The sequence below is a fragment of the Amblyomma mixtum genome, chromosome 3, assembly GCF_055824585.1.
Source record: "Amblyomma mixtum isolate Tamu chromosome 3, ASM5582458v1, whole genome shotgun sequence".
In the NCBI taxonomy this organism is placed as follows: domain Eukaryota; kingdom Metazoa; phylum Arthropoda; class Arachnida; order Ixodida; family Ixodidae; genus Amblyomma; species Amblyomma mixtum.
In genome coordinates, this window is record NC_143014.1 from 256,678,832 (window position 1) to 256,702,931 (window position 24,100).

General features: G+C 48.6%; 1 protein-coding gene across 1 annotated transcript; it reads right to left on the reverse strand.

The window, feature by feature from the left end:
• Positions 1–5,813: 5,813 nt before the first annotated feature.
• LOC149354483 (uncharacterized) lies at positions 5,814–11,641 on the reverse strand. The gene is made up of 3 exons (XM_089577510.1): positions 10,499–11,641; positions 8,630–8,859; positions 5,814–6,171 (listed from the first exon to the last, which is right to left on the reverse strand). The coding sequence occupies exons 1-3, from the start codon at positions 11,639–11,641 to the stop codon at positions 5,814–5,816; spliced, it is 1,731 nt and encodes a 576-aa protein (XP_089433636.1).
• Between the last annotated feature and the right edge of the window lie 12,459 nt (positions 11,642–24,100).

Genomic DNA, 24,100 nt, shown 5'->3' on the forward strand with positions numbered 1-24,100 from the left:
TAACTGTTGGAAAGTTCGCGCTTGAAACTTTTTGTTTGCTTTCTTAAGTGAAATGAACGAGCTACTTGAATCAGCGGCCGTCGGCGAAGCGTTGGGAGGCCACTTATAGGTCGTGTGCTCATGTCAATCAGTTAACGAGTCGTCTTTACGGGGTTTGCGAGCATGCACCCCATAAAAATACAACCGTAAAATACTCGCCGCATCAAGTCGTATTGAAAACTGCCCCTTCAAACACTCACTGGCGCTGCAAATCGCATGAAGTTTCTTTAACCGCCAACGTTCTGTCCTTGTTTCTTGCATTTATGGCGCCGCATACGTATACGCGTGAAGCTTCCGTTTTTGGATTATGGCGCACAGTTACGTACTGGGGGCGGAGCTCGGAACTGCGTCGGGTTCTGTGACAATGGTCTGTGTACTCGTTGAATTTGTTTCCACATGTGATTTTGCAACCTGACCGCATTACAAGTGAGCATTGCTTCTGCGTAAACAAGTCTATGCAAATTGGGAGAAGCACACTACACTTCGTTAGATTGGTTTTATCTTAAGGACCAAGCGGGCTTCACCCATGGCTGTTAGTAAAGGCTGCCATACTTCGACGTGTGGCTTGGCGCAGACACAAAAAGGCGTTGCAGAAGTTAGGCAGTTAGGCTATTCAGTGCAGCGCCATGCAGTTACACACTACAGAGGTGGCAAACCCCCCCTCCCCTTTGTGTAGAGGTTTGGTGGTTGGGGTTTAAAGGTAGTGGCCTACGGAGCAACGCCGACACCTTGTAAAAACACGGGGGTTGGCATAGGTAGAAGCATTCGTGTATACGAAAGAAGAAGCGCACATGCAAAACCAGCGACGCATAAGAGAGCAATTAAAATACAGAAAGGGACCCTATCAACATTACTCGCAGATAAGTAGCAAAGATATTTGCAGAACAAATAATTACCGAAGACACTTTGGAAATTCTAAAGTGTGCTTGGCGAAAGCCTTGTGGTCAACCCACTGCCTCTTCCCCGAACCGCTTGGTGCGTGGCGGGCTTCCCGCATGTGCAGTTTTTGTTGTCCTTGGCGACTGCGGTCGCTTTTTTTATTGTGTTTCAGAGCGCAGCTCTTCGGAGCCCGTTTCGCGGCGTCGCCGTTGCCGGTTCGGCGTTCATTGCGTTCATTGGCGTTGGCGTCGACGCTTTACACTCCGATCATTTTAAGGAAAGGAAGTGCGCAAACTGGTTCCCTGGGTCAGTGGACGCCTGAATCGCGCTGTTGTGCTGCTGATGCCAAGGTTTTAGATCTAAAAAAGTTGGTTGATGCGGCCGTATGAGCCGTTGCCTAGCTACCGTCGCGGTGGACACCCGAACCGCACCGTAAAGGAAGGGAGGATGTGGGAGTGAAAGAAAGACAAAGCGGGGCCGTAGTGAAGGGAATGAAAATTGTATTTGAGGAAAGGAAATTACGCAGTAACCGTCTCGCATATCTAGGTGTACACTCGCCATCCGTTTGTAGAGGAAAGAAGTGGGAGTGAAAGTAAAAAAGAGGGACCGTAATGAAGAAAATAAATTGCCGGAAAGGAAATTACGGAGGAAGTTGCGCCGCTGCGCGGAGAAGAGGCCACAGTTGGTACGATTCCAGCGCACGGATGGACACCGCGAGCATGAGCCATTAAAGGCTTTCGCCTTAATACATGTAGTATGCATCCGCCGGTGCGGGAGTCCGTTTATTGTAGAGCCTGGTGTGGTACTCTCGAAGACTATGACACTTCGAGAATAGCGCTCGTTGCTCGCTGAACGTCGACGCGCTGAGAGGCTGCTGAGATGGCCAGGGAGTCGTGGGGTAGTGGTTCGATGACAGCGCACCATTGAGCGTGAATCATTATGTCTCGGATCATGCAGCTTGACATGCTGGAGCTGTTTTCTCTACAGTCCGTTGGGTGGCTCATAGGGCGAAGCGCATACGCCCAAACACACACGGCCGGCTCGAATTCGCTCCATCTATGGTTCATTCTGTGTGAACTGACTCACTTGCATCACTGGCACAGCTGGGCGTCATGGCGAGATGGTATTGGGCGTTTATAATAATTATAAAAGTAGAGCTATTGCTAAATTTTGACTTTATAACAATTATGCTTCTGCATAGCCTCACAGCAATACTTTAAATTGCCGTTTTACGGGAGGCATACGATAGGAAGCAGGAAAACGTGTCAATTACCAAGTTGGTCAACAAAAAAACTGGCGACGTTTACGCTTATGACGTCATCAACAGCTGAACTAACACCACTGCAGGACAAATGACTCCCTAATCTCTCTCCAATTAGCCCTATCCTATGCCATTTGCGATTATGGCGTAATGTGCGAAATCAGCGGTGGCTCAAAGGCTGTCTACGCATGCGCAGACGGCCCTGTGCAGCGTGCCGTTGCTGCGCCGATTCTGTGGCACGACTCTCCGGATCCGCGCGGGCTAGAGGTTACTCTCTCGATCACGCGCGAGACGCAGAGCTGCTTTACCTTATCCTATAGAGGAGCGCCGTCTTCTTCCCCGCCGGAAGAGAATGACGCAAGCCCTGCTTCAACCGGGCCATGGCCAGCTGTGGCGTCACTGTCGCGTGGTTGGGCGGCTAGCGCGCCATGCGGCGGCTCCACGAAACTCGGATAGCGAACCACACCAACGCGAAGACTCAAACTTCGTACCAAAGAGCTACAATGTAAAAACTAACGTAAGTGCTTTGTAGCAGTAGTGCATTTTAGAATAGCAGTAGTGCATTTTAGAATAGCAGGATCGGCATTCTGCTACCACAATCCCTTTCATAGAGGCGCCAGTTGCGAGAGCCAGATGGCCCAAGTGCCAGCTTCAGGCGCACTCCTGTCACTGCGCACGCGCAACCAGGTCCTTGCGCAATCGGATCGGGGTAGCGTAACACGGATGGCGCTATGCTCAAACTTTGTTAACTTTACTTCTCTAGCCTGGTTTGGATTTCTCAAAAAGTTAGCACAATCTAAATATGTTCGTTTGCTCGTATGAGCAGGGTAGCTGTATATGCACGAACTTGTCATTTGTTATGATTGAAACAGCGCAAGGCCGAAGGCCAAAAAAAGAGAGCGGAGGAAAGGAGGAAATGGACAACACAGCGCTGAACTAGCAACTGACGTTTATTTGGCACGCTGCGCGTATAAATACATTCAGGCACCAAAATAGAAAACAACGCATAGAGCAATTCATGCACCAGGATCCCTGCAAGCAAACACAAACTAAGAAGTGCGATTCAGGAAGCGAAGTTCTTTTTGTGATAAAGACACTGATGCAGCACTTACACATGTATCACCATACTTCTTGATATTCGAAGCCTCGATAATTTCCCGGCAAAGCTGGTCTTTGTTCCTAGCAACAACTCGGCAAAAATTAAACTGTGGGGTGCAATCACATTCACGGCAATGCATGCTAAGGTTACGAGACTCTTTGTTATCTACATTGTTGCGGTGCTGCCTGAGCCTATCATTTAAGCACTGTCCAGTCTGGCCAATATAAAACCTATTACAAGTGAGAGGAATGGAATACACGACATTTTTTTGACACGTCACAAATTTGCATTCATGGTTTTTGGGGCAATCGGGGGAAGTTTTCCCTGGGTTGTTGACACGCGTACACAAGCTTGATAACTTAACGGGGGCCGAAAAAACAACATCCACTCCGACTCTTTTACCAACACTTTTCAAATTATGTGATATCTTGTGGATATAGGGAATGGCTGCTACTCGCTTACTTGTTTGACGTTCAGAACTGGCGGGGCTTTTCAGCTTCTTCAACAAAACTTCGGCCACAGAAGAAAGCACGTGAAGCGGATAGCCACTAGCAGTAAGCCTCTCTACCTGTTTACTAAAGCTGCGTTCGGTTAGATGTAGACAGGATTTTGTAAGTGCACTCCTGAAGCTTGACATGACAATTCCTCTTTTAACAAGCTTCGAGTGCGCGGAACTGTAAGGTAGCAACGGTTTATTAGCCCTAGGCTCGAAGGACCAGCACACACTGCAAGGTGAAAACTTCAGGCTCAAGTCTAGAAATCTAATTGTGTCCTCTACAGGAACTTCATGAGTTACTTCCAAAGGGGCAAGAACAACGGAAAATACACCACAAACTTTAGACACTTCCCTACTAAAAGCTTCGCGGTCACAAGTCAGTAAAACAAGATAGTCATCTACAAAGCGACAAACTGCCGCAACAGCTGTGCCATTTAAGTGGTTACTTAGTTCTCTGTCATGCATTGCTAAAAAGAAATCACTCAAAATTGGAGCAATGCAGGAGCCTATGCAAATGCCCTCCTTCTGGATAAAAATTCGACCTTCCCACTCTGTATACGTGGATTCAAGGTAGGCTAATAACAATTCTAAAAAGCTTTCGACCGACATGCCGGCTGCGTTTTGAAAGCGAATGGCACCATAATTTTCAATTACGTCCCTAATGCACAGAAGGAGACTGTCATGCGGAATGGAGTAGTACAAGTCCTTTATGTCAATAGAAAAAGCACACAATTGCTTGTCATGGTAGTAGTCTAGATTGCTAATCACGTCAAGGGAATTCTTAACCTGGAAGGGATCGTCAACTGGTAGTTGTGTTAGTTTTTCTTTCGGAAACTGTCCTAAACATTTTTGCCAAGAGCCTTTCTCGGAAACAATGACACGGAACGGCACGTCAGTTTTATGTGTCTTAACAGTAAAAAACATGCTCAAGCTGGCTATTTTACAGGTATTTATCGAGGTAAACAGCTTGTCTAAGTTATTCTGTTTACACAACTTCTTGACCTTGCATTTAGACTTCGAAAGACTTGTTTTTCTGCCCTCCCTACACACAGACTGGACGGCGTCCATTGCTTTTTTGTTGAAACTATCCTTAGAGAGAACGACAAAACCCCCTTCCTTATCTGCAGTCAACAGGACCAAAGAATTGTCACGTAGGTAGTCCACAGTCTTATTGATGGGTAGGATCTTAGCCGGATTCCTAGGGCGCGATAGAACGTCGACACCTTCTGAGATGCATCTGCTGGCCTCAGGAGCTGGAGCACATCCGGAAATATGCCTTACCATGGCAAGAAGTTCTGGTGCACTTTTTCGGGGCTCAACGGCGAACTTTGGGCCAAGATCCAGCACATGACGCACATGGGCCGGAAGCGGAGCACCGCTCAAGTTGTGAACCTGGCCTACGAACCCACGATGTTTCTTCGGGACGAGGTTACGAAGCGCGGGAAGCTGCTGCTGCCACCAGACGTCAGTAGTGTTGTGGATGAGGCGCGTTAGTTCGCGCCACTGATTCTTCCAACCAGCTGGCTGATTGGAGAGTTGAAGAAGAACCCGTAGGTGATCCTGGCACAACCTGGCCTGTCGTAGCCACTCCGCTCTCAAAAATTTGCACATCCTTGTGCCATGGCTGACTGAGGGCAAGAAGCCCCCAAAAAACGCCAGCACTTCGGGTGGAAGAAACTTTTTCCGAATGCAGAATCCTAGCGTTCTGGACTTGCAGTTAGCCACAGCGATGAATTGCACAAGGCGATGTGGTTGCGAAGACCATGACGAAAATTTGTGTTAATCTGCTAGGCGAATTCAATATATTGTATTCTTGTTTTCCCCAATGCGCGCTTTTTCGTAAGTGGTTCATTTTGAAATGGCTGCAGCATTACACCAATGTGTAATCCTGACGAATGTCGATGACAGCGCATCAAAAGCCCTATGCGCTGCTTCTGTGTGCATGCAGATACCTTTTCCCCGTGTTACGGTCCCAGAAGACCACGCAAGATGCCCGCCCGCCGACAGCTTGTATTTCACATGCCCACTAACGCCACACATTATCTTTCGGCGTAAATGCAAGCCTTTCTGCAAGCTTGCAGGGTGGAGAATCGGTTGGCTCCCTTGAGACAGACGTTCCCGCTGCGTCCGGTTGCGACGGACGACATGCCGATGCAGCGGAACAGTCCCGTTTTCGGCTCCCTGTGTGCGAAATAAGCGCCCTTCAGCTGGGACCCGCATGCCGTCGAGTTTGGGGCACGGCACTCGGATGAATTTGTTACTTCGCAGCTCCTCCTGCAGTCTTGCGCAGTGGTGAACAACTGCCTCCCATGCGACGGACATCGGTCTGGCCGGGAGCGCCACTGGAGGCATCGCTTTCCATCAAAGTACCAGCGGAGGGCATCGCTGGGGTCTTTTCTGCAAAGGAATAGCGAACGCAGACTCGAAGACTCTTCCTACTGTCAACTCAGATAATCGCTCCTCTGCTTCGCTGCCGATATGAGCAGCGCATCTACCTTCAGTGTGCATAATATACACCGATGCATCACAGACAGCGCTGCTGAGAGTTGCCGCAGTTTACGGTCCCTCCCATCCTCACCTTAACTCCTGCTATATAGCGCGGATACTTCACCCCCCTTGCCTTGGAGCTTCAAGCGATACACAATGCAATTGCTTTCCATCCACTCCTACCCACGTTTGATATTGTTCACATTTACACCGACTCCCTTGCCGCACTTAAGCAGATTGAGGCTGTCCGGCGCACATTCCAAATTACACAATCCATTCACCAACTGTGCACAAAATACCCCTGTCTTGTGCGTATACACGGAACTCGCGGCCATGCTCACTATCCGCATAATATTCATGTGGATACAATGACACAAGTTGACACATCACATATCTCGCCACTTTACCCTCTTCCCTCAGATCCGTTCCTGTGCCATGTTTCCGAGAAACAGGCTTCTCCCCCGTAGCCTCACCCAGGAGGAGGAGGTATCTGCACGCCGGATTCATTGAGGAGCGGCTCTGACTCCCTCTTAGCGTCATTGGTGGCGTGAAAAATGTTTAGAAGTGACTGACAAGTGTCCCGATTGTGGTTCTGCGCCCGACCTGTGTGAAGAAAAACATTTGCTGTGGACCTACCCGGCTACAGCCTCCGTGAGACGGCGCTCTCTAAGGAAGGTGGGCCTGCGATGGGATGCTGCAGGCGACTAGCGCAAGCGGACACATGATAATCGCTTTATAGAGAGCTTTTGTCACTTTTTAAGCGAGGCTTGTTTACACTCCTTCTTCTAACTTCCTCTCCCTTTCTCATTATTCCTAATGGCAAACATCTCGAATAATAAAAAAATTACTCTTCGTTTTTGTTCGAGACACACAGCCGGGCACTGGCAGTGCAAAATATCCGGACGACAGCTGTGATAACGAAATGGAGGGCAGACCTGCTGCCAGGTTCACTGCGCTGTGCTCTTTTCTCCTGAGTGGGAGGATGATACAAACAAAAGATGTTCCATAGTGCAAGAAGGAGGTTAATATTTAACACAGCTGGCGCTAAAATGTTTATGCTCAGAAATCCCTTTGACTTGTTTCGAATCAGGACTTGATTACTACCTGCTTGTCTTTGATATCGTACTAGACTCCATCTTTTATTTTTGTACAAAAATTCTTATTAAACGCAGCTTGTACAAGTCCACGCCTTGCCTCTTTCTAAAATCTTCCTAAGAAAACAACAGTTTTTAATAAAACAAAAAAGTAATCTGAGTAGGTAACCTCAATTAGCCCCTGCCCTTTTTCCTCCGTACAAAACCTCCACCCATGATTAGATTGTAAGGCGGCCACCATTACTGAGAGCACATAATTGCGAAACCGCAGCGATATTATAATCATAATCAGTCTAACTGCACAGACCTCGACCTCGCCCACTGACCATCAGTTAACCCTTTTCTGCGCCAGGCTCTCAGCTGCATGCGGCCGTGCCTTATACACGGAAACGTCCTAATCTCATCCGCCCACCTGACTTCCTGCCGCTCACTGTTACGCTTGCCTTCTCTTGGAATAGACTCCGTTACCTACCATTGGTTGCCCTCTCGTTGCATTAGAGGCCTTGCCCATTTCAAATTCTTAGTGTAGTTAGGATATGTCAAATAACTCGTGCTTGTTCCCTGACACCCGCTGCTCTCTTAGTCTCTAAATGTTATTTCTATGATTTTCCTTTCCATCGCTCACTGCGTTGTTCTCACGCTATAGAGCAAGCACCCAAAGTAAAAAAAAAAAACAAGCGCGAGACACTCACGCGACCAGCAAGGGCTAGTTGTTTAGTGATTTGGGCCGACATAGAGGCGTGTGCGCTGCACTGCGACCATTCCCTCAAGACGGACGTGAAGACGAGTGTGCTTTCTGTCCTTTCCACGTATTCATATCCGCCTTTACGTTCTCTAAATACGGTGCGAGAGATTCCATTTCAGCAAGATAACGCAGCTGACTGTGGGCGGCGTTTCATAGCACCAGCTGCTGGTCACATGACCCCACACGACATCCTAGAGAGCACTCAGTCCTTAGCCGACATTTTTAGTGCTCCTCAAGGTCACGTTATAGTTCCAGAAGGCTCCCCATCAGTTAAATTTTTCTGCCGCTCCCGGGACCAATGTGAAATGGACATTTAAAGCTACTACTCTGAAGAAAAAAAGCAATTTATTTTATCTACGGCTCCGCTGCGGGTTTCTTTCTCCTTACAAACTTTGCCTTGCACGAAGCACTCTAGCCTCTAGTCAGGCTTTCTGCTTGTTAGTTAGCAGCGCTTCAGTGACTGGTTCTCTGCAGCCGACAGCTGGTGTATCTGAAGTGCGTGACCGCATGAGCTGGCTTGCCATCTCACCTGACACAAATAACGAAGCTGGCCGGACGGAAGCAGGACTTCTCTGGCCGCTTGGTCTCCACGCACTTGAGGCGACAGCTCTGTTTCGACGGAAAACTGTTAGGACCGCGGTTGCAAAGCTGGTGTCGTTTTGATGTCGCCGAACAGTGTCCTGTTGAATTGTTGTAGTAAAATTCCGGCTGCGTTGCGCGGCAGTACGTGAAGACGGGAGGGCCGCAGGCACGTTTTGTCTGAAAGGAAGACGCTGTTCTGCAGCTCATGTGTCATAATACTGATGCTTGAATGTCTTGCGTGTCAGCAGATGCCTTTTAAGGCGAAAGCCTTTTATGGCTCACACTCGCGGCCAAGGTCACGTCCGGTGTAACGCTTTCTTCCACGAATGAAGCGGCAACTAATCAGGATAGGAGAAAGCCAATGGTAGCATCAGATAGAGGGTCAAAATTTAACCCCGATGCCAAGTTTGAGTACTGTACTGTGATTAGTTATTTAATTATAGCCAATTATAGCGAAAAAACAAAGAAAACAACGAAATGCGTCGCTCGGGCGTCGATATATTGACAAGAAAGGTGTGACGTCACATCCACCGGAAGTTGTTACAGCTTAGTGGAAATTATCACAGAATGGGCGGAAAAACACCGGATTTGTGTCAAATTAGATTGATTGAAAAATCTGCAATTAAGCGTAATGAGTACTCAAGACCACCGAAAGATGTAAAATTTAGGTAAAAATGCTCAAACACGAGGAAAACCGGATGATGACGTCAGATCAGACGAAAGGACGTTGAAGCTGTGTAATCCGCCACCAAGCAACAACTGCCGACGCGCAGCGCACGCGCAGTGTGACGTCACCGCTTCCTCATGCCACGCTCTTCTCGTCTGTAGTGAAATGAATTCTAGCGCGGCAAATTCAAATCAGTGCAATGAGTCGCAAACGGCTTTCGCCTCTCCGCACTTAAGAGATATCTAAGCACCTCCAACCAATTTTTTATAGCGAACTATGCGCACAGTTGCTTGCAGAGCCTTCTGCTAGGCTCACGTCTCCATATCTTTGCAATGCACCAATATTTCATGCCAGTGAGTACCACTTACACCCCACACACACACAAAAAAAACCCTCATATGTCGCTCGGGATATGTAGTCGTGTCTTTCACTTCCAGAAATTCTAGACAAAATCATTTTTCAACGGGAAACAGTTTACGAATGCAATTTTTTTCATATATTCTGAGATTGCACTACAACAGTCAACATATCGGCAGAAACCCTGTCTGCATGCAGCTTGCATTTTGTTGCTATTAACATTTTTGCTAACGTCAAAAAAGTTCCCCGTTGGTTTCTTATGGTAGTAGGAACAGCTCGATGCGAGCAATGGGAAAAGTTCAAAAGAAAGATTTTATCACGCACCAGAAGAATTACCTGCGACCTTCAGTATTTCCACAACAGTACCTTGCAATTTTCAAATATACAAAATTTTTGTTCAAGAATGCCGGACATGCTTGTCCATGGAGGGGAGTCGTAGTTAGGAAGGACATAAAAAAATTTTATGGAAGGTGTTTATCCTAGCAAACTCAGCAGTCTTTAGACGGCAAACACAGTACGGCAATAATACCACATTGAAGCCTTTCCCAAACCTGCTTTCCAGACTGATTCAGTAAAGTATCCCTATTCGGTGGACAAGGAACTTTTTCGCTGTTTTCCACCCGAAGTGAGCAAATGATTCAGCGATTATCTGCTTTATTGTTTCTCCCCCTATTTCGCTGTCATGATTGTGGTAACAAACTCCAGTTTAGTATGCATGAATGCCTAACGCAGGCGATATCTCGAAAGATAAGCAATTGTACCGAACTAGTTACTCTCGAGAATCGGACTCACCTTTGGTATACGCAAAGGGCGCGAAGTGTCGCTCCTGATTTGGCGCACCTTTCCAAGGACCTCTTGCAGCTTTGGCCGATCTGAAGAGTCGCTAGCTTCAGTGAATGCTACAGCTTCGGCCAGGTTTTCTGTGTGTACGGGGAGGGAGTCCGCGTCTCCTTCCGCAAACGTGGTAGGCTTGTCCGGGCTAGCTGTCCCTCTGGGGGTCTCCTCGATATCGTTTAGGGGGATCTGCGGCAAAGGCATGGACTCCTGGTTTTCGTCGGCATTCAGAGTACTGACGGCCACGTCGGGCTGAAATTGGCGCCTCCTGGTGCTTACATCGCCGCTTCTCCGACTATCGCGCACCATTGCCGACACGAGAAAAACAAGCGCGAGGCCACCGAGAAGCGCCATCAGCGTCTGCTGGGGAAGCGACGGTCGCCAGGGCGCGTCTTCAAATGGCAGCGACGTAGACGAGTCATCCTCCTCTTCCGCGTCCCCACTTTCCGCGTGCGGGCGGCGTGGCTCAGCGCCTCGGGCTTTATCGCCCTGGATTTGGCTTGGGGCTACGAAGTAGCGCATGACGTCTTCGGGGAACCAGGAAGGTAGTTTGAATTTGTGTCCTCCAAGCAGGTTGAACATCGGCGCGGTCGGGTTTGCTGGCACCGCCGCGCCCGCTGCCGAGGGGACTCCTCTTCCCTCCATAAACTCCGACAGCTCTGGGCTGTCAGAGTCACCGCTGCCCTGCGACAGCGAAGACGAAGTGCTTGAACTGCGGCTCTCGCTGAGGCTGTCCTCGATGCTCAGGGACATAGGTGGTGATATGTCGATTTTGCTTCCCACTTCTTTGCTTTCCTTGAGTTTGTCCTGGGTGGGCGGAGCGGCCTGGGTGGGCAGAGCGGTCTGGGCGCCCGCTTCAGAGACTGTATTCTGTGCCGGAGGCGTTGTTGGTGCCAAAGATGCCGGAGGTAGTGGGTTCTCGGGTTCATCCATCTGAAACCTCAAAGTCTTCGTGGATGCTTGCTTCTGCGGCTCGAATGAACTTTGGGTCGACTTCAAGATCCCGGGGCGCGACGGCTTCGGCGGCACCTCAGCGATGGGCTTGTTTTGATGCTCATCTGCGGCAGGCTGTTGCTGTGTTTCTTCAGGGGAATGCTCCATTGCGAGGTTGCCGATTGCGCCTTGAAGATCGCGGCTATCACTGCGAGCTGCAGGGCAAGAGCGCGTCATGGCCGCTCCGCAGGCTCGTGCCACGCGGGAGCCAAGCACGCCGCTCATTTCTTCTTTTTCAGCAACGGCAGATTCCCAAGGCTGGAGGTTGGAATTAAACGCCAAGAGGCTCTGCAGAAACCTACGAGGCGAAATTCAGAAAATTCCTGCGACGGTTGTTGATGGATTGCAAAGCATAAGTTGGCTAAGTTACGTAAAGCGTATTCACTACGATAACTGAAATTTCTTGTCACTAACAAAGTGTCTGCGATTTGGGCAACTTGTGGTGCCCAGAAAGCTCAGCAGTTTCTTGACAGCGGGATTAAAACTGGCCTACTGTGGCTGCTAGGAGCGCGTGAAAAACGAAGCAACATTTTAAACGACGAGTTTCGCGCCTTGGTCCGTAAACATTGGCTTTTTGCAACCAAAGCTTAGCGCAGTACAAATGATGCGAGTAAAGGACGCGAACCTGGTCTTTTAACGCACAGGTTACTGCGCCGTAGATTTCCAATTTGCCCCATCCTGAAATGAAAAAAGCACAAATCGGGCACGATGATTTAATGGAAACCTAATATGAACGCGAGAAGTGCAAGCCACAGCCTTGCTGATGAATAAAAACCTAGGCCTGCTGATTCAAGGCTGCCTTCGGGCACTCATGGCACGAGGCGGAGGATCAACGACAGGCAAGAAAAAAGAATATAAGCCTATCCTGTAGGTGGAAAAAGAAGGAAGGCTGAGATAGGTAAGAACCCATTCGCTGTAATAAATCGCAGCATCAAAAGACATGGGGGCCATGCGGTACCCATGCAAATTCTGGATCGCGTTGAGTAACGACACAGGCCAGCCAGCATGCAAATGATGAAACCTGGCACAGCTCTTGGAAGCGAAAACCCGCCGCTTGCTGCCTGTCTCGTCGTAACTTAAGGTTTTTTGTTGCGTCTTTCGGCAACTAACGCTTTTGCGACCTTTCGCTTTCTTTCGTCGTCATCTCCATCGGCCATCTTAGACGGGCTTTGAAGGAGAATATTAAGCAAAACTGCGCTCAGAGACTTGTCTATTGGGGATTTAACGTCCCAAAGCGTCTCAGACTATCGGGTACGCCGTAGTGAAGCTAGCGCTCCGGAAATTTCGACCACCTGCGATTCTTTAACGCGCCCTGATATCGCACAGTACACGGGCCTCTATTTTCGGCTCCATAGAAATTCGACCTCCGCGGCCTGGATGGAACCTGCGTCTTTCGAGTCAGCAGCCGAGCGCCATAACCACTGAGCCACCGTGGCGGCTGTTAAGAGACTTGTGGCCCGAAATAGAAAATGTGCTCTCTCTGGGCAGCATGGCAGTGGAGCATCAGTTATGGTCCCTTTGCAGGAGTTATGTCTGCTTTAATTTTCGATGCACGGATTTAACCTACCAGGCCTTGTAATTCTGGTGAAATGAGCGAGCGCTTAGAGTTGAGCCTGTAGGTGAGCGTCAAGGTTCATAATTCCTAGCATTCAAGCGGTCGTGGACGAGAGTAGAGAACTGGACGCTTGAGCACAGAGAACTAGGGCGGTCGTCGTATATTGCTTCTGAGTAAATGCAGTGTGTTGAAAAAAGAAAACAAACAAAGACGTACATGATGTCAAGCCCATCACCCTGCTAATTTTATTCGCTTGTGCAGGTCTTTCTCCATGCCTGCAATCACGGAATCCCGCTTCAGCATAGAAGACATGGTATCATACATAGCTGGCGTGCAGCAGCGCGTGCTTCACATCAGAAGTGCGTGTATCAAGAGGGACGGCCTACGTGCAGTTTACTAGTTTTCTGTTTTTGCGCCGTAGCGCACACAGCTCGTTCGATCGAAAAGCCGTCGGCGTAGTCGACACCGTGTGTCGAAAATCGTCGGGGACTCCGTACAAAAAATCTTATTATGGTGATTTGTGGTTCTAGTGATTGATGATAGACTGGTGTGTGATGGGCGATGAGCAGTTAATGAAACCATTGTAATTAATTGAATAATTAAAGAAACAAATAAAAAATTGGAAAATTCGAAAAATGCCGTTGAAAGGTGTCAAAATGCTCACGATGAAAAGCCTATGCTTCGTGATGCTAATTAGGAAAATTTAGAGTGTGGAATTGACAGAATATGAGTAACGCAAAAAAATTTAGTTACCTGATGATGTCTCTCACACGCGAAGCAGTGTGTGTTGAAGGCCTGCAGTTTTCGCCGAACTACGAGCAGGTCCAAAAAGTTTTGAAGAGCACATTTGGTAGCCAGGAGCATAAACGAACATAAACATAAACGAACTACTTTGGCTGGAAGAAATTCTTTCGAGCAAGCGTTCGGAGGCACTTAGAAAAATCGTATATAGAAATTCAAAGTTCACACTTTAGCACTCGAGTCCATGCAGGTCTCAGCAGTCTATGCGTGAACGCTTAGGCCCGTATTGAAAAGGGAAGAGAAATGAGGGGCTCGTTATGACATACGTGTGAAGTCACGAAAACCAAGAAGCATAGGAGAATGCTTATTTTCTTTTTATTTGCTCTGTTAATCAAAGTGAAATAAATAGGGAAATCATTTTATCTCTCAAAGATCGCTGAAATTTAAATTCCACCTGGTGTTCTTTAACGTGGCATCGCACAGCACAAGGACTTCTTCTGTATTGCGTCTCATTGAAAATGCAGCTGCCGCAGCCGGGAAAATCCCGCGATTCCGGGCTCAGAAACCAAACTCCAAAGCCACTGAGCCACCACGGTGAGTGAAATTATTTATTGAACATTTCTACGCCCCCCTCCATATAGTAGCTGGTAGTGACTGCTATTGTTATTAGAAGTTTACGTGGCGCGAGTGTGTGGGAAACAAAAATAATATCGGAGCAGTCATATAATCTAGTCGCATGAAATGTGTTAATGTATGAGGGAACGTGCATGCTCTAGCCGACGGTAAGAATATCGCATGACTTGATGAGGTAAAGCTGCAACTTACTTTTTACCGAGAACACGCTCCCTGAAATACTTAAAGTGCGATAGTAAACGAACGCTTCGCTGCTGTATCGTCTTAGATAGCTTTGCAGCCGGAGCCCAAGCTCGGGTGGTCTTGTTAACGGTCGTTAGTCGCCCTCTCGCAGAATGTCCTGCGGCTCTTTGATGTTCTGCCATCTACTTTCATCACCAGGGAGAGTGTGGGTAATCTTTTCATTTTTAATCCAAAGTTCAATCCAAAATTGGAGATCCAAGCACAAGGACGTGAATACACCTATATGAATTCATTCTTGTAATTTGCGGCAAAGTGCCAAAATGATAATCGTTGAAGATCAGTGCGATCGGACCGCTGCTCTTTATCGAGCGTTGCAAAGCTCGCCGATGTTTCCCTCCTTCAGTGCTTGGGAGTCTGGCTGCCCAGGCCGCTGGTGAAAAGGCTTGCGGCGCGTACTTGCTGTTCAGGTTTGTTCCCCATGGAGGAAAGCGCCAGCAACTTCCATCCCGTCTAATTCCATCCCACCGAGACCCTAACTCGTGCCTCATCCGTTATGCACGTAACTAAAGGAGAAATGTGTGCTAGCGTTTGTAATTCGTGGCCAAAGTCAGGCATAGGAACTTTCATCGCCGCATTTGTTTATTGTTGCATTCAAGACAAAGTCTGCTTAGCATGAGTAAATTAACGGTCGCAGATCCGCAACCTCGACCAATCGAGTGAGCAATCATGGGTAGAAGCACCGTCGGGAAGCCATGCCCAGTTTTCCTCGACATCAGCAACTAGAGTCACCTGTTGGCTGCCATTAGCGAATACAGCGAACTTCAGCCGGTGGTATACGTTAAACGTGGAATCTTGTAACCTATAAAATGCTTCCTACAATCACATCGATCAGTCCAGATGACCATAGAAAATGAATGGCATGTACCGAGTCTTCGAAATTGCCCGCGGAAATTATGAGGGTTTAGTGCCACGCCGACCGCGGTGGCAGCCATAAAAACTAGAAGCATTTGTCCATATTTATTTGCACTGCGTAAGTAATGTGCTTCAGGCCTTAGACCAGCCCGAAAAGATCACAAAGGGAGGCACAACTGATGTTTGCGAGTCGTTCTTGTCTTGGAGGCCGTGTCTTCGTCTGCTCTGGTTCAAACCGAGCTTAATAAAACATTATTTAGTAATGGCGTAGATTGCTCAGCAGGGACTCTACCAGCATTTTTTTCACGGAACGCCATGGAAGACTCATAATTTAGATTGTATGCAGCGATAGAAACTTCCTACATTTTCTATATCCTACTGATGATGCGCGCGTGCGCGTGCACACACACACACACACAGACACACTACGGCGTCTCTCATAGCCTTAGTCGCTTTGGGACGTTAAACCCCACACACACACACACACACACGCACGCACGCACGCACGCACGCACGCGCACGCGCACGCACACGCACACACGCGCGCACACGCACACAAACACACACACACACACGCACGCACGCACACACACACACACACACACACACACACACACACACACACACACACTGTAAACAAAAATACACCCAAAAGGAAAAGGGAGTAAAAATGGTGGCGGCCACCCTTTTTACTCCATTTGTGAAAGCATTTACTCCATGAGTGGGGAGTAAAAAGGAGGACTGTCCTCCATTTTACTCCCATGAGTGAATAATGGATTAAAAATGAGGATTGACCACCATTTACTCCCGTCTCGAAAGGGAGTTAATTGTGCCGAATACTCCACCAGTGCCTAAATGGAGTAAAAAAACACCATTTTGTGCAATCCGCCCCGCCGCCTAGCGTCTCGTCTGCTTCTGGTCAGTTGTCGGATAATGGCGGTGAGTGACGACCGCTTGGTTATCATCGTCGCTGGATCTCTGCTGACTTCTGCTCCTTCGCGGGCGCCTGCCGCGGTTCAAGATATCGACTTGTCGCCGTTTTCCGCTTCAGTATGTTACATAATTGAATTTCTCCTGTGAAGCCTGTAGTGCTCTCACGATACCTGACTTTCTTTTGCTTGTGTCGCCACCCCGTTATAGCCCCCGCTTAGGCCCAATTCTCACAGGCTTTTTTCAGTGTGGTTCTCGCAATGCGTTACAGCAGCTTATGTGTTGCATGAACATGGAACTGTGATAGAACATAGTGTCAGCGCTGAGCTCTTGATTGAGCTCGTGAGGCCACATTTTTCCTCAGCCATGTTTAAAATCCAAGCCTTCTTGAAGTGAATATGAAAGCAAACACTGCCATTCCAAACTACCATCAGGTGTATTTTCATCTTTTCTGCTCTGGTTTTGGGTCAAATATAGCGCGGTGCATGACCGTGAAAACTACCCAGCGTCTCTTTTTCAGTTTTGAACTACTGATTATAATGTTACATCCCGTTATCTACGAACATGGCCAACGAAACGAGCTCGTACAGCAAAAGGAGGCGACAAGCAGACGACTCCTGCCGCGTACGCCGCCGCTGGGCTAGCAGACGGCGGAAAGAATGCGTGACGCGGGGTCACATTAGGGCAGCGCAGTTTCCCAAGTTGGGTTGCCGGTGGCCCGCGGAGCTACTGCCCGTTTCTGTCGCTGTCACTGCTGTAAGAATGAGCCTGAATGAGGATGAATAAACATGACGCCATTTTTGGGCTCCATCTCTGTGGGTAGTAAAAAATTTACTCCCTCTTCACTCCAAAATAACTCCCTTATATAAGGAAGTAAATAAAAAAACACCATACATATGGAGTAAAAAAAAACTCCTTTTGGGTGTGCGTTAGATGACTAGCCATTAACTCCCTTTTGGGTATTTTTTGCTAACAGTGCACACACACACACACAAACACACATCGCGCGCGCCCCCTCACAAACACACATAGGCAAAAGTCCCTAGGATGCACGAGCAACAATCGAATAGCTGCATTATTGACCACACTTGAGGTGAAAGTCGGTGTAGCCTTCTCTAAAGCACTTCCTCGACCTCCGCACTTCCTCGACCTTACCCGAGTCACTACCGAATAACTCGAGTATGCTCGGGGAAGTGTCCACACTTTGTGCTCATTCTTTCTGCTGACACTTATGTTAACTCGTTCTGTTATCGCCACGCATGACCAAGAAATGCGTACAAATTAAAATGAAGCGGAACAGTACTTAGATGGTTCGGAACTAGTGATGTCAAGGTGGTCTTGTCCCAAGAAACAAGCCCACGGCGCTATGGCACAAATAACTGGAGAGTCCTGAAGTCTATTTCCCACGTGGGCTTCACTAAGCAAGCGAAAAACTATTCTTGGCATTGAAAGGAGAAAGGAATACAGCAAACGGACGCGTTCTCTTAAAGGCGGCTCGATCGCGGGGAAAGCTTTCCCTTAAAAGAGAACATCAAAAGCGTTCTCCGCAGGCACAAGTAACGTTACTAAGAAACGAGAGAGTTAAATGCCAATCTTTTTAGCACACCACACAAATCCGCGGTTTTTCAAGAAGCAAAGGAGAAAAGAAGCTGAGCTGATTTAGCTAGAAGGAGCATGGAAGCAAGGTTTATTGATGGGCTGTTGCATTGTAAGATAGAGCGGAAAGTAGCGGAAAGTTGAATTACGCTTGTATAGGCCATACAGTGCCATTTCACGGGTGCCGCTGCATTATTTGGCTCAAATTCGTTATATTAACAGGATGAGATGACCGAGGAATCAGATAGTATATGTTATGATTTGTTATGTCACGTGAATTTTCGACACACTCATATATTCCAAGGAACTTAGCACAGAAGCGTTCGGTCAATAGTTATCTTGGTCGTGGCTGGGCGGTCGGCTGAAGACTCTTCCAGACACAGCGTACTCCCTGTGCCTGTGCCTTCCACGACCCTTGACCTCGACGCCGGGGCTGGCAACAGTTCCCTCCGTCTAGTGCTCCGTGCGCGCTGTCGCAGAGTCGGGCCGAGGCTGTGAGGCGCTTGTCGAGCTCGGCGATCCGTGGCCGTCCAGATGAGCACGCCACGCGGGTCGAGGTGTGCCAGCTGCTTCCAAAGCACAGGCCGACGCCATTGCCGCCGGCAGTGAAGAACGCAGACAGCAGACGGCGTTCATTTTGGCGGAGCCCAGGCGGTGAGCCGGGGGTGCCTGTCCAATAGGAACGGTAGGTCAGACATACCGGGGCTTTGCCTCTTGTAAAAGGGATTTCAGTCAGTGGTTGCGGCGTTCGGCTGCTGACTCGAAAGACGCGGGTTCGATCCTGGCCGCGGCAGTCGAATTTCGATGAAGGCGAATTCTAGAAGGTCGTGTGCTGTGCGATATCAGTGTAGGTTAAAGAACCCCATGTGGTCGAGATTTCCGGAGCCCTTCACTACGGCGTCCCTCATAGCCTGAGTGGCTTTGGGAGGTTAATCCGCCATAAACCAAAAGTGATTCTCGGTGGCGGTGTGGAAGCGGAATGTCAGACTGATATCGGACGAGCGAAGGAGCTCAGAACAAAGAGCGTGAGGGGTTCTTCTGTGTCATCTGCTTCGTGTTCTTCGTGGCACGCACAACGGGAAGTATGCCGATGTTGGTGGTTTTAAGTAGAAATTGCACTCAGGTGGCCTTACTTTTCTTGTCCTCGCGCGATAGGCTCGCTGATCGCGCCCCGGGAAATATTTCAGTTCGCTTCGCCTGCCGTCCAAGGCAACAGAGGCCTGAATTTGGGTGAGAGAATAGTAGCCTTCAACGGATCCCGGCTCACCGTTCATCTCCATGGCGAGGTCGATGCAGCAGAAAGGGAACGCGACCGAAGGCCGCGTGACGGTGATGGGAGCCATGTTGCGGTACGTTGAAGCTGGAGACTTCCGCGGTAGGGCCCATGCTGGGAAGCACCCACGCCGGAAGGAGCGGCCTCGAGGACTGCGATCGCGGAAACACTAACTTAAAAAAAAAAACAAAGAGGCGTGGAGAATCGTTGCTCTTTCAATGTAGTCCTGGCCCGTCATACGGTGTGCGACTGTTCGCCGTTACCGCAGCCACAGTTAGCACCACGCAGCAGCTCATTTCACAAATACGAGTGTCTCAGTTTACAAAACCTGCCCTTAGCGTCCCAGCGAGCTGCATTTATTAGAAATATTTCTTAAGAAATCTGAGGCATGGCTTAATTCCAAAGTACTATTCTCGTCTGAAACAAGCGCGGTAAAAAACCGACAAAGAATTCCAACAAACTTGTGAATTACGTGCACTTAAAATCCACGCAAGTCTGCAATTTCTCGTGCCGGTGCTCGCGTGCACATGAACATTCAGTCCCACCCAGAGTGGTTAATCGCCTTCACACGGGAGGCTCGAGAGAAATTGTTTGCTTGAAAAATAGTAATCAGATTACAGCCGCATTGTGTTTCTTCCTATAGTAGCGTACAGGCGCTGTGGTGAGGAATAATAATGCATTTGCTATATGCATGCAAGAAATTAAATTAAATGATGTAAGCCTTATATTTCTTTGTGCCATTTTTTTCCTAGGTGGTTCTACACGTGCAGACTTAACACCATCGTACGCACGTCACGATTATCAGAACGCTCGCAGGACAGGAAAAAAAGTATCGTTTTAAACAGCACTCGAAAGCACAAAATCTCTTCTGATCTGCAGAAATGCGTTAGTAATTTATCTTGCAACAAATGTCCCGATTCTTGGTTCGCAAGCGAAAAAAGTAGCCGTAAGCTCGCGTATCTGAAGCACACGAACTGAGAGTGTGGTGTCATTCGCTGCTGTAATGTAAATATGCCTTATATGATTGAAAATTATGAATAAACACCTCCCCATTGGCAGGATGTTGTTTTTAGCGAAAAGGCATACTCTTCTGTTCGATGACTCGAAACGAGCGTAGTCATTTCTAGCCTGAATGAGTTGTGGCGAACGTTCATTGATTTAAGGAACCAAATAAATGGCGCTTTGTATTAAACTGACCCCGCCGAACAAAGGCACCTGCAGGCGTGCTAGCACCAGCCCCCACTGAAATCGTGCGTTAGCGGCGGGCGGGTCAAGCGTGTATTTTCGTCCCGCGGACTAACGAAAAGATTTCAAGCGCCTTTATTAGGGTTTATTAGCGCTGGCGTTTATTAGCGCAGAGACACTCCGACATTCGTCCGTGAACCAGAAGAATGAACTAATAAAACGCGGTTTGCTGCGCCGTCACAACGAGGTTATGCGTGCCAGCGTAGAGGAAGAGGAGGGTTGATTTGGTCGAAATAGGTCCCGAAAGGTCTTTGATTTTTATCCCACCTTACAGGCTGGGCTTGGCTCTTAATATTTTGCAGAGACGATCATAAATTCCGAGTAACACTCTGGGCTTGTCTATTTGCAAGGACCAAACCTGGTCAGGTGACCTTCTACACGTACTTTGTTTCTTTCGATAGTTGTTACATAGTATAGATTCACAAAAATTACGGGGCAAGCCACCTTAGGAGTGGTATCTGATATCATTAGACTCAACATCTGTCGCAGCGATCACTGCAACTTTTGCGTGCGTTGGTGTCAATCTCGTTGTAATTGTCTGTCCATCAACCGCCATACCCCGAGCTGTTAGCTTCAGTACCAGCCATCCGCTATGCTGTGACGGTGCCGAAATTTGCATGCATCCCATTTCAACGCGACAGCGTTAAAGGTCCCGTTCTCGAGAAATCGCGAGAATGGCTCTGGTAGGTGGTCCAGAGAGCAACCCTAGGAGGCAGGTGGGCCACCTAGGTCACGTGACCTTGCAGCATCATTGCAACCTGCCCACCGGCTAGTACCCATCGTGGCAGGGGGCAGATAGTAGTAGTCAGTTTGTCCCTTCTAATAACAGTGAAGGGATACCAACTAGCCCAAACTGCCGTTCTTCTACAGATAAATTAAAGATTGGTCACTAGGGAAGAGCAACCTGGGTCGCACAACGGCCACCCGCTGGGAGCACCTGCAGTGGCGCATCGCTTGACCGCGGCACCACTGCGCCAGGAGGAGTATGAGGACTCCCAGTGACTTGTAAATAAAGTAGAGAATTACCTTTATGGGTTTAGCGTGCCATCGTGGTCCTGTCGCAGACGACGACGACAGCCCCAGCAAGCCTGCCAAGCACGCGCAGTCTGGATTTCGTGGCTGCTCAACTGAATGCCGGCGGCGCGCTATTCCGTTCCCGCCTAGCTGAGGGGGTCCTGCCAAATATATATGCGGAGACCCGACAACGACTTTGTCTGCCATTCATCTCCACATAGGAATTAGCCCATTACGCTATCCAGTAATACCATAAAGGCGGAGCTGAAGTGTCCCCTTCAATTTTTTCTGATTTTTGAGAACATTTTCTAGATTGTTTACTGAACTAAATAGCTCATATTCATCCATTCCTTTCGAGTAGTATTCTGTATCTTCAGCCTTATGCGTAATGATACCTAGTTGGTTATGTAGAAAATAGGCAGCTCACAACCTGATAGGAGGGTTGTGATGACATCACACAATGACGGGACTTCTCTCAAGCGATCATTAATTGCCACCTGCTATGATGGGCGCGTTGCTCACAGTCCGGTGGCCAGGTAGCCACGCTGGGGAGGTTGTGAGGACGTGAAAGGTCACGTCACTCTCTTATGATGGGCTCAAGGGCGTCACTATGCCTAATTCTTGCAATATTGCGCTCACGGCGCGGGAATCTGTGAATGGCACCTTCGAGATGATGGTCTCCGCGCTAGCAGACGCTAGAATTTCCGTTCAAATCAAACGGTCTCGTGGTAATGGTTGCTGACCTTTCCAGGATGCGTGCTAAGTAACGAGTGAGAGGAAGCTCACGAGTGACAGTGTGGGTGCGGCAGCTATACCGGAACCGGACGGAACCAGCAATGCCAAGATGCTTCGTTCAAGCCCGTTCTTGTGTGCAACCCAGGTTTCGCTTGGATTGCTGCTGGCTTCTTCCGGACCTTCTTCGACGACTTCTACAAGCAATTCTAGGAAGGAATTGTTCCGGCTGCCTGTGATCCCGGCTCATGACTGGGACTTTGATCTAATACTAGAAGGAGCCAACGGATATCCCCCCCCCCCCCCCCCCCCGAAGAGTGCAACGCTATCTGTGGGATTGACCATGACGTCACGAGATGGCTACTTAAGGAACTGTTTCTGCGACGGAACATTCCGTGGGCGCGGCAGCAATGCCAAGATGCTTCGTACGAACCCGTTCTTGTTTGCAACCCAGGTGAGCAAGCGCTTTGGCAAATCCTTCCGGAGCAATAATGTCTGCCTTCTTGTGCTGCCGTGCCCACACCTTTTGCTTCAATGGTTTTGTGGTCTGTTAATTTCTTTGCGATTTCTGCTAGTGCTAGCAGGGGATGTCGAGACTAACCCTGGACCCGACGATACAACACTCTTTGAGCAACTTAAAGCAACTGCGAAAGACATCCAAGCGATAATGAAAAAGCGGTCACCAATCTAGGCGCGGTAGACAAAAAGCTAGAAAAAATAGGAAGAATAGAAAAACAGGGTTAGGTTTATGTTTAGGTTTATTGCGGTTTAACTTCCCAATGCGACTCAAGCTATGAGGGACGCCGTAGTGAAGGGCTCCGGAAATTTAGACCACCTGGGGTTCTTTAACGTGCACTGACATCGCACAGTACACGGGCCTCTATAACTTCGCCTCCATCGAAATCAGGCTGCCGCGGCCGGGATCGAACCCGCGTCTTTCGGGTCAGCAGCCGAGTGCCGTAACCCGTGAGCCACCGCGGTGGGTCAGAAAAACAGGTATCAGAATGTGTGGATAGGGTAGACAATATCGAAAAAATTACGAGGAACATTAGCGGCTAAAGTGGTGAAAGGCGAAAGCCTGAGAGCTGCATGCTGTTACGCGATTGCTCACTGCATATTTTGTTCGTGCATTAATTAACTGCCAATTAATGACGCTTAAGCTTCGCCTTTAGGAGTGGAACGCGACAGCATGTTGTAGCACTGCCACGGAGTACAAGGAACGCCACCACCCGTTCGGCGCGATACGTTGCCTTTTGACCGCAACGCTTTTTGAGGAAAGGAAATGGGGCTGAAATTCTCTGTAATCTCGGTGGACGCCTGAGCCGCACCGTACAGAAAGGGAGGAAGTGTGAGTGAAAGAAGAAAGAGGGGCCGTAATGAAGAAAATGAAAATTGTATTTGAGGAAAGGAAATTACGCATTAGCTGTCTCACATATCTCAGTAGACACTAGTCGAAAATTGCAATTGAGGAAAGGAAGTTGCGCAGTAACTGTCACATATTGCGGTGGACACCCGTTAAAATCTGCGCGCGGTGGCGTCACGACAATTTGGACCAATCTGAAATGCACACAAATACGCCTTGCTCGTTGATAAATTGGTTTTTGAGGAAAGGAAATGTATCTGTCTCTCATATCTCGGTGGACACCTAAGCCTCGCCGCAACGGGAAGGCAGGAAGATGGGAGTGAACGAAGACATCGTATTCACTAGACGCACCTTTGTTCATTCCAAACCATCGAGCTGGCATGGCGGAGT

Excerpts from the sequence above, each read along its gene's own strand:
- LOC149354483 (XM_089577510.1), bottom strand. The coding sequence starts at position 11,641 with ATGGAGCATTCCCCTGAAGAAACACAGCAACAGCCTGCCGCAGATGAG. Across the intron at positions 8,860-10,498 it reads GCCCTTTGCGTATACCAAAG|ACAAAACGTGCCTGCGGCCC; the intron begins GTGAGTCCGATT and ends TCTTCCTTTCAG. Across the intron at positions 6,172-8,629 it reads AGCTTCGTTATTTGTGTCAG|AAAAGACCCCAGCGATGCCC; the intron begins GTGAGATGGCAA and ends ATTCCTTTGCAG.